General features: G+C 38.3%; 1 protein-coding gene across 1 annotated transcript in view; it reads left to right on the top strand.

The window, feature by feature from the left end:
• The first annotated feature begins 2488 nt into the window (after positions 1-2488).
• LOC140924079 (uncharacterized) overlaps positions 2489-14721 on the top strand; it is a 24926-nt gene continuing 12693 nt past the window's right edge. The window contains exons 1-4 of the mRNA XM_073374077.1: positions 2489-2776; positions 5208-5941; positions 9804-10053; positions 10888-11673. Coding sequence (XP_073230178.1) covers positions 2630-2776; positions 5208-5941; positions 9804-10053; positions 10888-11673 — 1917 coding nt within the window. The 5' untranslated portion in view covers positions 2489-2629. The remainder of the gene's footprint in view (positions 2777-5207; positions 5942-9803; positions 10054-10887; positions 11674-14721) is intronic.

Here is a 14721-nt window from a genome sequence, read left to right as displayed (position 1 = left end):
TGACTGACTGCTGTGATCTAAGACCGAAAACAAGGAATATCAGTAAGTTCGCACCCTAGTGAATTAGGCCAATACAAGTTCGCCCCCTACTTTCTGAGTTCACCACGCATTGGTTTACTTTAAATTTGAGTTAAATCACCCACTTACAGCAGACATTTATTTCAATCATACCTGTGAATTGGATTGGGTTATTGGAGAGAAGGTAATGGTAGGTCGGTGGCAATTGGTGTCTCGAAATCTAAGACCTAAAAGACCTTGAAAAAAACTGCATGAAAACAGAATCTCCTTACAAGTTGCTTAATCAAAGAGTAAAGTAAAATACCGGTAGAGTCAAACTCACTGGCTTGAAAAAACATGTTAAGTGGCACGGGACAAGGAACAATTATTGAGTCGCCGTCATGACATGAATGAAAATTCAATGAAACATTTACAACTGCAAGTTGCCGCCAAGTTGAGATTGATTTGTTGAAAGCTAACAAGTATATAGCTTCGCAAAGTCGCTAAATTTTACCGACGTAAAACACTTTGTCTCACTAACTGCTGGTTTCCTTTAATTTCCTTCAATTTTGAAACTTCGATCTTGAATAAAGCAGTTTTCCAGGTCTGATAGTTCTGTGATTTTCATGAAAAGGCCCTTTGAGAGAGTTCACCTTTCACCGTAACCAAGAAACAATCAACTTAATTCCTGCTGACAAAAATAAACGTACGCCTACAATCAATTGAAAGCTAGTAACTTTCATACGTACACTATTCTATAATTTTATTTATTTCTACATTTTTTGCATATACGTACCTTTTTTGTAATTAATTTTAAAGTGCCTATGTAATTAAAGTAATTTGTTTTATTTTTAATATTTTATAAGTTATTTTTTTTATCGTGCATTTGATTATATGTAATCTACATAGAAACATTGATGTGCACTAAAATATTGACTTTCAGATAGGTTGCAGGTACCCACATTAGCTACAAAAGGGTGACATTTCACATTGGCGCCTGTGATGTAGATCGTCGGACGGTACGAAGGGTAGACGTACCATCACGTGACTACCAAAATGTCTCCGTTATAATTTTCTGCATGTAGCAGCTCTCCTAACCCTAAAAGCCAATTGGTTCGGTACCCTAACTGTGAAATAATGGGAAATAATGATAAACAATGATGTGGTTTTGTTTTCGGCGACCAATGAGGAAACACCTCACGAACAACTCCTACATTTACTCACTGTTAATAGTTTTAATATTGAAAATCAGACAATTAAGAAGAAAAAAGCAAGCACTAAAAATCTTAAGACAAAAGTATTTGTTCTCATTGAAAACTAAAACATTCAGACCAAAAGATAACTGGCAGTTAATAATAATTTTTTTTGAAAACCTCGAATCAAAATTAAACTGCACAAAGTTAGCTGCTTTATGTTGCTTATACTAAAGGCGACAAATTACATATAAATAAAACAAGAAAAAGCGAAGCAGCATTTGTTAATGCCCATCCATATTAATCATATGTTTAATGTAAATGAAATCATCCAACTTGATAAAACAAAACGTAAACTACATTAATTTGGAAGAAGGAGAAATCTAACACCAGAAAGCTCAGAAAAAATTCCGATCTCCAGCCCAGAATCGAACTCACGACCCGCCAAAGGTAACGATAACAGTTAAAAAGTAACTTTCAATTCACTTACCTTCTTTGGTAAGATTTCTTTAATTAAGTTCTTGATTGTTAGCATTAATCTGAGTAGCAGCTGCTAGTAGTCGGTAAACACTGAATCATTTTAACAACATTACTGTGGGTAAAAAGACCATCAAGACTAAACTAGTACATTGCAGTGCGGACAATCAAACCGGACACTTGGTAGAATATTGTCCAATCACAACGTTTTCTCAAAATAAAATATTCTCAAGTGTTTTTGTAGACAGACTAATAAAATTCAAGTATTCAACTATGCAACCGTTGCAATTTTTAAAACCATTTAAACTTACCTGACCTATCAGGAAACAGCCTTCCAATTGATGGATGTTGTTGCACGGCCCGTATGCAAAAAAAAAAAAAAAAAAAAAAAACCTTGATAATCTTGTTTTCAGAGAACGTTGTGATTGTACAATCTTCTTCCTAGTGTCCCGCTTTGAGCGTCCCCTCTGTAAGTTTGAACAAAGCATGCAAAGTTGCAGTTGTGTTTGCCCATGAAGGGATTAGTGAGTTGTGAAACTGTGCCTCCATGATCTGCAGGTTACCGGTTGGTTCTAATAAACAAAGACTGACGTGACAAATAAAACAACACATTTACGAGGGTCATGTCTGACACATGATTTTAAATTTTTTTATTCTTTGTAGCTCCCAAGGAAATAGAAGCACGAGGAGAAAGAGCGCAGCTTGTTTATCAACGTGCTCTTAGAGATGGAGCTGTTAGTGTTTAGCGTTCTCGGATATTGCTTATTGGTCAGGATAGGGCAGGAAAAACAAGCTTGAAAAAATCTCTTATAGGTCTGCCATTTAATCGTAACGAAAATAGTACTGAAGGAATTGAAGTAGATCCGTCAATCTTTCAAGTGCACACCGACGAAGTTAAGAACTGGCAACCCATTGCTAAGAGTGAACGTGGGTTGTTGGGTTGTTCTAAAGATGTGGCACAGATGGTGGTGGAAAAGCTTTGTTTTCAGGAGGAGGAAGAAGATGCCAAAATACACAACAAAGACCAGCTTAAAAATGAAAATTACAGGACTGGGACAAAGGCGGATGATGCTGATGGTGAAAGGAGAGACGATTCATTTGTGAACCAGGTTTGTTTCCAGTTAAATCTTGGCTTTTGTATCGTACTTTAATCAAGTATTGCTTATAGCAGAAATTAAGGTGGCCCACCTACCCTCACGAAACTTGGTTTAAAATAACACCACCCAATTACGTTAAGCCGTGGTCGGCCGGGGTTCGGAACTGGATGGGTAACATCATATTGGCCGAAGTGGGAAGGTGGTAAGTTAAACGCTGATAATTACAAATAAAACTCCGACGTTTCGGCAATCCTGCCTTCATCAGGGAAGGCTGATTTTCCCTGATGAAGACAGCATTGCCGAAACGTCTAGAGATCCTTATCGCTCAAATCCCAACATCGATGTCAGAATCCCCGCTCAGGGTTATTGTGTTATGCCTTCATTAGTCTATCCATGCTTTGAACTTGACATTGAACAAGATGAAATACGCAAAGCCTTGTTTATTATAAAAGCAAGAATCTGAATGGATTGAATGATTTTGATCCCTTTTTCTTAATCGTAGTATTTTGTAGTAATTCTCGTAGGGGGCGTCTAAATCAATTTTATCAGCGTAGAGGGGAGCATTTGTTATATAAGAGGCGTTTATTTGGAAGTGGGTATCTATGAGGTCATTTACGGTAGCCAACTTAACAATTAAGTCGCGTCGAATAAATTAAAAATAAGTTGGACAAAGAGTCGACTTAATTCCAGCGTAGTAACAAACGTCGAACCTGCGTCGATCCTATTTCACAAGTTGTACTTCATTGAAACAAAGGAATGAGCACTTTTCCTCGTGCTATTCGCTCGATGTGCGGCTAGTTACTGCTATGACTTGCTGGCGAAATGCCGAAATACACTACTTGTCGGGTCTTTCTTTCTTTTACCGGCTGTCCATCCCTCAACAGCATTTATTGCAAATAGGCAATTAACATCTCAAGCATTTATATTCAGTGTTCATGAAACAGGAAAAAGACATTTCCATCACGCTGTGCGATGTCAGCCATGACTTTCGATAGCTCGCCATTCCCGGTCGCGAAATTGTCTTTGTAAAGCGCATGCTCGTCAGGGGAGAAAATAGCGTTTCGCAGATGGGGGAGTCAGTATTTTTGTGACGTTTGCGCAGTCCATCACACAAGAATAAATTATTTTGTAATTTGCGTGATTTATGAATTGAGTTCACCGCGTTTTTAGAACGGCATTTGCTGAAACGCCGAACCACTGTCGTATTATCCGACTTGTTAAGTCGAACTTATGCTGGAGTCGAACTAATTGATTTGAGTCGAACATATTTGCGGCAAACGTCGCACCATTTATGCGTCTATTTCAAAATTAATAGATTCGACGAATTAAGTTCGACTAATATTCGGCGTTTGCCCAGGCCTAACATTCTGCCTCGCTGTGCGATCCACTCGCGATGCGAATGTAGACAATAACTTTCGTCACGCGAGGAATGAAACATGATATTATAAAACGATAAAATGTTATTGTTACTCAATGTCAACGTTTCAAATTATATAATTTGCAACATTCATTTAAGGCCCCGTTGACACAAATGGGAATATATTTGAATCCGCATATTAATTATTATCATCGTTTGGAGTTTCCGTTTACATGAAACCAATGAATCCGCTGACCGCGAAACCGCATCTTTTTAAAACTGCTCTCCCCAATGTTTGTTTGCAGTGCATTATGGGAATAGCTTAGTTTATGCCTTTGCCGAGGTTTCTATCGAACAACAATGACGCAAAACAGTTTTAATATTTTGTATTCAAATTTTTGTCCTCACAAAGCAACAAACAGGTTTGTTCTGAATAGATGTTTGTTCAGGTTTGAATCTGTTTGGTTGATGCCCATCTCCCCAATGGTAATGTCTTGATGTTTGAGTTGATCCATCCGTTTTTTGGAATAATAATACAGTAAACACCCGCATATAAAAACAAATGGATTAAGAACATCAGGCTGAAATTTGGTTCATAAAGCACCGTATAAGTAAGAACCAGTCAGCCTGATAAATAAAACATGTGCTTATATAATAAGGGAGAGGATGTCAGAGTAAGAAAGCAATGTAACTGTATGGTTGGTGCTAGACAATTAGTTAATAGCATGACTGTAAGAAATATTTTAAAAATGTTGAAACTGTTACATTTCTACTCGTAAACGTTAACGAGTTTACTACATGACAGATTTTTATTTTATTTATTGATCTACTGATTTGTTTACTTACTTATTTAGTTATTGGTAATAAAAATTAAACTATGCTTACTAAACCTCTGGTAACATGTTAAGTGTAGTGTTTCTGAAACAAAGTTTAAAAACTTATTAAGAACATCTTCAGGCTGATTTCTTACTAACCACGTGGTAAATAAGAACTAGACCGGCCTGAACCTCGAAATCATGTGTTCTTATGTGCGGGTGTTTACTGTATCGGATGAATAAATTACATTCTTATCATGTCCTGTTGTAGGTCCCTGATCCAAAAAAGGAAGGTGCCAGTGAAGTGACATCATCTGAGCCTGAACATGAGATAATGATTGATACTACTTCACCTCCTGACGAGATCACAAAGCGCGCTGAAGAGTTGATAAAGTATGTAAAAGGTGAAAAACGAGCAAAAGTTGTCACCGAAAAATCCGTTTGTAGTATTGATCTGTGGGATTTTGCTGGACAACAGCTGTACTATGCATCTCATCCTGTATTTTTAACATCACGAGCAATATATCTATTGGTGTGCAACCTCAGCAAATCATTGCATGACACTGCCCAACCCTGTGTGAGGCAAGGAAATCATAATTTCACGTTGGACAACCCAAATGGGGAAACAAATTTGGAGAATCTGCTATCTTGGCTGTCCACAGTGCATAGCATCACACAGATGAGAAGACAAACTCGTGACGATGCAGAAGGAAAGCTGCCTCATCTGCGTCCCCCTGTGATCATTGTAGGCACCCATGCAGACAAACCGTTTGAAGACATTGCAACAATGAAGACAAAAATACAGAAGGCAATTGCTGGTAAGGACTATGAAGGACATGTAGTGCGGCCTATCTTCAGCATTGACAACTCTGCAAAATTAATTCAAAGAAGGTTGGAAAAGGTTTTCAGAAAAGATAAAAACATTGATGGCATCCGAGAGCTAAGAGACAAAATCGTGGAAGTGTTACGGCAGGAGCCATACATGAAGGAAAGCATACCTGTGAGGTAAATAAAGTGAATAATAGAACACAGATGTCTTTTGGCGAGAATTTCCATGTTAATTAAGGGTTGAGGTTTGGCAGCATTAAAATTATAGTGGACATATGTACTTACTAGGATATCTAAGAGATAATAATGCTGCGGCAAATTCTGTTGATACTGGCATTAGTTAGGCAGTGAGACTTAAAGGAATCGAAAATGACATTGAATATCCTATTTACATGTTGGAAAGTACTAGAATAATTACTATCAGTCTATAGAAAGAACTCGTGGGAACGTTGTTTAGAAAATGATCAAGTAGTTACAACTCTGGTTTTCCTACAGTAAATAAATTGTAGGAAATAATAGATATTTAGATTGTTTATCCATATATTTAATATACGGTGCACGATATTTTCTCTGGAAACACAATACTTTTCTTGCTGTTTGTAGCACTTTATTAAGTAACAGTTATTTAGCTATATATTTATAGAAAACAACAACACAAAAAACGGAAAAAAAAAGATAGGAAGGAATAAAGAATTCGGTGGGACTCGAACCCTGCACTTTCGGCTCGACGCGACTACACCTAACCACTGCACCACAGAGGCTGATTACGTAATTGTCGGGAAAAGTCTTTCATCTTATTCCTTTTCCATGAAACTTCCGCCGGCAAGATGATCGCCAGCTGCATTAACCGAGCTATTAACAGTGAAAAAACAATGTAAACGCATATTCCATGGCAATGAATGAAAGAAAAAACATAATTATGCTTTTCAAAACGCCGATACACGTCCTCGTCTGCAAAGTAGGACACAAAACATATGTTTTGTTATCTCGATTTCCGCTGTTATTTTGAAGCGAATGGTCAAAATCACATCCACTTTCGGCTCAAACAGTTTCTTAAGAATAGCACTGCATGACATTTTCTCACTTTCACATCACCTTCTAGCAAGCTGGAATTTGTATATCCCCCGTGTTGCGGAGTCGAAGAGCAAATGCTCATCTTCTCGTCAGGTTTAACACCTGGACGAGTCAAAGGCTCTTGAATTGAAATCCAATCCCCAAGTTAACCATCGTACTTATCTGAAAGACTCCTGCGTGTCTTAAAATTTGGTAAGACCTCTAACCGTGCTGTAGAAAATTTTCCACAAAGAAAACTCTAAGTCTGAGCAGCGAACGATGCACTCTCTCACCCACCGAACTTCCCCATGTTTTTATTTGAATTGTTCGTGGCGCAATGCACTCTGGTTAAATGCAATGCATTGTTGTAAAAAGTGATGAATTCGAGAATTCGTCGCCCCTTATATATTTCCTTTAAATCCTGATTATGTTGCTGCTCGCTCCTTTCGGTCGCTCCGCAGCAATTAAAAACTGAATCATTGGATAATGCAATTCTAGCATTTTGATTGGCTTAGCCGTTATGGTATATGAGCTATTATACCATGCTCTCCATATATGGTCGGTGTACGCGTCAGTTTAAAATTGGAAGCTAGCTGAGATTTTTTTTCGCGAAGGATAGAACGGTGCCCGAAGCAAATTGTTTTAATTCTTTTCTTAGAATACTAGAAATGCAATTTCATCGAAAGAAAAAAGACAAAAACAAACAAAAAAGCCATAAGAATTTGTTTGAAAGTTTGTCGAAAAACATATGAAAACACATGGAACTAAAGTACCTTGACCAGCTTCGCAAGACAAGTGTTGTTTCTTCATGAGCCGATCGAGTCACTCGCCGATAGATAACTGCGGCTTGTTTATCCGACATCAAGAATATAAATCACAAGTAACCAGATAGAAACACAGGCTATGCAGCCATTCACTAGAGCAATCGAGGCGGCAGTATAGCTTCTTTTCTCGTTCAGCAAAACCAGCTTGTGGCTTCAAACAACTTCATAACAAGCGACCGAGGTAACAGTTTTTCTCCGTTGTTCTTACTTTTATAACTGCACCGAAAATCCAAATTCACAGTAATTTCGTTATTTTCCTTCACATTATCTGCCAGGTTTTTTTAGCTGTTCTGCTGTGTAAAATCCTAGAATCCCGATGAGTTTTTAAAAAACTAATGTTCATCGCTACAATGTTTTGATTTTTCATTCATGCAGTCCAGGCGAGTCCGTTCGCGCGTTGACAGTTTTGATAGACGTGTGACATGTGAATAGCGGAAGTCCCTTTTCTTTTCCGGTTTGTTCTAGTCGGGGAGATTCAACGAGATTTTGTGGGCGTTTTTAATAAAACAATTATTCCACTCGCGCTTGTTGGATATGAGATGATTATAGCCAACTCGGCGCTACGCGCCTCGTTGGCTATCTATCATCTCATATCCAACGCGCCCTCGTGGAATAATTGTTAAATATACACTGTGGGCCTTTGTCCAGTCCATATAGCATTTTGCTTGCATATCCAAAGAGGTTTATGTTTTACCAGTAAATAGTTGGCTACATGGGGATGCAAAATCCTCGTATAAGATACCTAAAGGCTACCGGCACATCGTAAGTCAGTGGCTTAGGTTGAAGGGCAGTCTAAAGACTTTGTCAGTACTAGGAAAAACTAAACACGTGAAACAAGCGAACGCAGAAATATTGCATACGTCACTCAAAAGCGTCTTTCTTTAAGCTTCCTAATATGTGATGCAGGCCCTCTCTTTTAACATGTAATTTATTCCAATGCATTAGTTTACCTAAGAACAAAAGAAAATGAAATTTAAACCAAGGATAAATATGAACCACAGAGTCACCCTATATCACAACGTTGGCTTACCTTGAAGGAAATCGACAAAGGAAGGGTTTGATGGGAGGCGGCTTTCCAGAACATTTATAAAAATCATAATAATAATTTATTATTTTTAAGGCGCAAAATAACATTTAAATATGATCTTTCGGGGGTCGTTACTATGGCGGAGCCAAAAGCGTGATATAAAAAACTGGTAGAGACAACATTTTATTTCCAAACAAAAGGGCGAAAAGTCGCTAAAAAATAAAAACCGTCAAGTTTCTCCTCGCTGTTATGTGGGTGGCTTCTTCTTGTGTAAACCGTGTCGTCAGTGATTTTTAAACTCTTAACCTTTTTTCAAGATGTAATAGAAAAAAAGGAATCACTTTTTGTCCTCCTTGAGGCCATACACTTTCAGGCTCACTTCTGCTTTGACCATTTGTACGGCATGTAATTTGTTTTTTATTTTATAGCAATGGTTAGTGCTCGATCTTATCATTTTATTTTATAGCATCTCCTTTGCCACCGTTTGTCTCTTTTTTTCATATTTATCCCCGATTGTTTGCGTTGAATAATCGTTGAAAGCTTGGGAAATGCAGCCGCAGACTTTATTTAATCTTGCATTTGACTGTTAGTAATGATCTCCCTTGACACATGAACAAACAGTTCTCTGTTTTTTTCGGGGGGAGATTGGAGCGAAGTGGGGTTGCTATTTTTGGGATTCCTTAGCATTAATTATCATTTTTTTTAGCGGTACCTTCGGGACTTATAAGTGGCCACATTTTGTGACGTTACATTCGGGGTCCGTTACTTTCGGAATTTTACTTTAGGTGGCCACAATAAATTAAGTGAGCCCTAATACCTAAATGGTCGCCACTCAAAACGTCAGGACTTGCAGAATTTATATTTGAACCCCTCCACAACGGCCACCTTGGGGACAGAAGAAAGTGGTCGTTGTAGAGGGCTTTAAACAAGAGTCAATGTATGGACTGCCGCCAAAAAAAAGTGGCCATTGTAGAGAGGTGGCCGTTAGTAGAGGTTCGACTGTAGTTAGCTTCTGTGATTATATGTTATATCTACCTGTTTTAGATTGCGCGCAAACTTCTGCACATGAATCGCTTCAAGCCACAAAAACTGCCCGATGACACGAATACTTTTCATTCATCTTTTTATAATCTAGGTGGCTGAACTTTGAGAAGGTCCTCAAGGCTTTGCTGTCCAAGAAAGTTTACCATTTGAACTTGAGGGAACTTCAAACCTATGTAAGGGACAAGTGCTTTATAAATGACGAGGAAGAGTTCAGTACCATGGTGGATTTCTACCATGACCTGGGGATAATTATCAAGCATTGCAGCACAGTCATTCTGAGCGCAGAGTGGTTAATAGACCTATTCAAGCAACTGATAACCATTCCACCATTTGATGAAACGGTAAGGTCCGAAATACGTTCGTTAAGTGTTTTCAAACCATTGCAGCAGCTTTCTCTTCTAGCTCTTTTTATTTATTTATTTATTTATTTGACATACAACAGTAAAATTACAACAACAAAAATGTAAGATAAGTAGCAAAAGAGACGTGGCGAGGAGACCTAATAGAAACTGTAAAAAGCCTTCTCGAATTACGGGCTTTTTGATAACTTTGTTGTCAAATAAACTAAAAAAACTTTGGATCTTGAAAAAAGGAAATTTCTTAGTGTTTGTTCGACAATAGGGTAGACGGTACGATTGACCTGCACCAATCGAAACCTCTTATTTCATTCAGGGTCCCTATAACCTGCACTACCTATTGTTTTCAGGGATAGGGGCATTGTTTTGTCACCATCTCTATTGTTTTCCCAGCCAATCACAAACCTTGTTTGTAATAGGTGCAGGTCGTCCAAGGAATTTCTAGTATTGTTACAAGACCGGTACTGATATTGTTTAGGAAAAATTGGTATGTAGCATGAATATAATTATTGGTATTGTCGGCAAACAAAATATAAAATTTATTAAACTAGAAGCATTGTTAAGACACAACAACAAAATTTTTAACGAACGACGGCCATTTATTTCAAATTTATTTCATTTATTTCATTTATTTCAATATATTGCATTCTGCTTCCAAAACAACTTCTGTCAGTCCAGTGCTAAACCACGATTACCGCGCATGTTCGAGTTTATAAAAAATATTGGCATAATATACGGCGTCATCTCTATTTGAGAGGTCACGAAAAATAAAGACATCTTCTAAAGAACCTTATAATCACTCTACATTTTATTTCTCAGGAACCTAAGGTTTCCAAACTCTGGCAGGAAGTTAAAGAAAGTGGTGTCCTCAGCATGGAACTGCTTCATCATGTGTTTTCTAAGTTTCTTCTGAAGGGCGCTGCAAAGGATGATATTCTGGACCTGATGGAACAATTTGGTTTGATTGCAAAGTTTTCACCTTCTAAAACTGATGTAAAGTATTTTGTGCCATGCCAGCTCAAAATGCCACCTGATTCCATTTGTGCCATGGTACCCTCAAACTCAGATCCTTGTCCTCTTTATGTTTACTTTGTTACTGGTTCTGTTCCTCATGGCCTGTTCACACGGCTTGTTTCTCGCCTTGTCTGGTGGTGTTCTGAGGCTGGTCCAGCTCAGCCCCCTACCCTATTTCAAAATGGCGCATGGTTCGTCATTGGGAGGAAAAGTGTCCATGATTTAATTCTTATTTGTAAGAAGCATTTCATAAAGTTTTTCGTCAAGCAAAAAATCCAGCGTCAGAAGATTTCAGTGGAGGACACAAGTGGGGTGGCGGGACAAGTGCGTGAGTTTGTGGAGGCAACTCTACAAACGTTGTCACGTGATCTTCTGTATTTGCGTGGAGTGCAGTACGAGATTCGGGTGGCCTGCCCATACTGTCAGCTGGAAAAGTGCTCAGGCCATAATCAGATAGGTTGTACTCATGACGACTGTCTTCACCTCCTAGAGTTAAAACAAGGTGACCCACTGATTTGCAAAAAGAAACCTTCAGAGGAGTTACTTACGGTTAGAGGGCAGGAAAAGTGGTTCTCACAGGTGCCAAGTGAGGTAGGTGGTAATGAAATTCGGTCTCTAGTAAATAATGCTGTTAGGTTAACGCTTCATTTTTATAAACTAAAAGAGAATCATACTATATGGGAAGTTAGATACCCTCAAGTATTATGTTATTAAATGTGTAGTCGTCTATCAATTTTTTAAGTTCTAACATAATCTTTTCATGCAAGTTATTAGAGTACAGGATGATGTATAGTGTATACCTCTTATGTGGCCTAGCACATGAATCTCCGTAGGAAAAAGAGGAGAGAGGAAATGACTAGAAGAAATAAAGTAAAATTAAGTGAGTTCAACGTCAATTTTCGGAAAATGTCTGTTCGGAAGACGATTTGAGATCTAGAATTTTCGAAACATTTATTGTAAAATTTGTTGCTTGCCTGCCTCTCCTAGGATTTTCGAACATCTAAAAAATGGTATAATTGCCCATTTTAACGGATTTTTACCCTAAAAATGTCACCTAGAATTTTCGGAAGCCTTTTTTCTGGCTGAAATTTTCGAAAAGGTAAGTTTTGATCCCTATAATTTTCGGATCACCAGAATTTCCGCTAGGAAATCCGAACAGATGAAAAATTTTTAGGGGATAAAAATATGCCTATATCTACCGTTTAAGAGGCTGTCTCAGTAAAAACCGCCCACTCAATTTCGCGTGAAAAATAATTTTGCCTGAAACTCTGGCGAGTGAAAGGTTTTATCGAGACTATAACTAAAATAGGTTTGCTTTGATTCACAATAATTTTCTGGCCGCGCTGGGGGGCGCCGAGTATTTTGTCCCGCCGCGGCCATTTTGCACGTCTTGAAAACTGAAAATTTGGCATTTTTTGCGGCGCTGTAAAATGTTTGATTTGCACCATCTACCAATGAATTTTATACCTATTTATAGGTAAACATCTCTAGTTTTTCCTGAGAGAAATAGTTATCCGCTAAATTTAGCTGGAAAGACGAAATCAAGCAAAATATGACCCCAACTAATTGCCTTGGAGCGAAAGGCCAAAAATGACCCTGTTTTAAAAGCTTATTTCTGACTTTTGGGACATAGTTGAAAGCTCTAGACTAAATAGACGCAAAGATAGACCACCTGTTATTAATAATATACAAAACCCCATGTACGTTTTCAGTATTTTAAAAGTTATGACCGTTTGTATCAACGCGTATGCGAGCTAATACGATATTTTCAGATTTAGCATAACGGATCTATCTCAAGCAGATTTTGTCAAAAGTACGGCTTACCTGATTCATTACTGGCACTGACTCACAAATTGAGACATATTCCAATCCCTGAGATGCCGGACTCCATAAAATTCCAGTAAGCTGTGCTTTAGAAACTGCTGATATGCGGCCATTTTTGAATCCCAAGCTAACAATCCGAAGATCAAAACAGGTGAAACTGTGTCACGTTTCGAGCTAAACAGCTCGGTAAAACAACCGTTCAGAGGTGAACGTTTGCTGAAGAATCAGAAAATCAACTGGGAAGGTCTCATTTTGGATCAGAAAATTGAGATTTCAGAGCTACAACCTCGAATAAACCTTCTATTCAATCGGCTCCGCAAGGTCAAATGCAGGTTGACACGTAAACCGGAAATGTTGAAACGCGGAAATACGGAAAACCGGAAATACGGAAATCCGGATCATCCGGAAATCGGCAAATCTGAAATCAATCAGGAGCCGAAGGCAATCCCAAAAATTAGAGACAGCTGCATTCGTTTAGGGCTTCTTTTTGACGTTGAGACACGTAGAAGATAAAACCTCCCAAACGGGCGTAGCTATTTGATTTTCACTGAACTGAAACGTAGTTCCACGATCGATTGCGTTTGGCAAATAGGCTGCAAACATTCTATGTGCGCTAACATATCACACTTGTCACTAATACTTTACAGAAGTTGGCTATATATCGAAACTGAGTGTGTCGAGGTCTAGGAAACCAAGCCAGCTTGGTTGTCTGGGCTCATTAGTATAGAGGGTCCTTGAAAATCGCTTGTTAAGGGGGCATTCTGGTTGTTTTTTCGGGGAAAATGATGGTGATTTGGGAAAGAAATAAATAAGAGTAGAAATGGCATGCACATAAAGCAGTTATTCAATTAATGGGATTAGAGGCACTCCTTGTTGGAGTCTCCGGTATTAATTTTTCTTCTGATTATTCACTTCATATTTTAATTTCTAACAACCCCCAAATCAAGAGAGAATGATCCAAATCCAATATTTTCCAACTTTTCCAACATTTTTAACATCCTCCCTAATTTTTATACATTAAAAAGATTCGAAGAATCATCCAGAAATTCTCAAAAAAATATTGAACCAAGGACTCCATCTTAATTGAGTCATTTTTTGATTCACGGATAACTTGGACAGCGGATAACGCGAGGAGAGCAGAGGAAAGTCATTTGGATTATAGGGTATGGTTGCAAGAAACTCCCATGATTTAATCTAGAGTAGCTTTAAGAAAGGAATTAATTCTGTACCGTGTTTAGACCTTAAGACCAATATTTACACCGAATGGTGACACTAGTGGCAAGTCGATGCAACTTTGTTTTAGGATTAGCTACAAAATACCATTAAATGGTCGAAAAAATAATCCTACAGTTGTCGATAAATTTGGGTTTTCTGACCCAAAACGAAATCTGCGTAGCTGATGTTTTGATTCTCGGACAAGTCTCACCTCCGGACATTTCTCTTATTTTCTTTCTTACCCAGCTATTTATCTCTAAACGTGACATTCCGTAAAATTCCGAAAATAAGCCCCGGGTCTTATATTTTTCAAAGGCCCTTTTTGAGGGGCTTATTTTTGGACGGGCTTATATTCGGAGGGGCTTATGTACGGAGGGAAATTTGAGTTTCAAAATCGATTGGGCTAGCATATAGTTGGAAGGAAATTAACCGTTTTTGCTTTGCTTTACTTTGTATTTGAGGGCAATTTTCCAAGTACAAGTCCCCGGGGGGCTTATTTTCTGAGGGGCGATTTCACGGAGGGTTTTTTGTGTTACGAGTTTAGGGGTCTTATACATGGAAGGGCTTATTTTCGGAATTTTACGGTAGTTTCAGCATGGA

This window comes from Porites lutea, chromosome 14, assembly GCF_958299795.1.
Source record: "Porites lutea chromosome 14, jaPorLute2.1, whole genome shotgun sequence".
Classification (NCBI taxonomy): Eukaryota; Metazoa; Cnidaria; class Anthozoa; order Scleractinia; family Poritidae; genus Porites; species Porites lutea.
The sequence above is the reverse complement of the archived record's forward strand: the minus strand, read 5'-3'. Positions and strand labels throughout refer to the sequence as shown.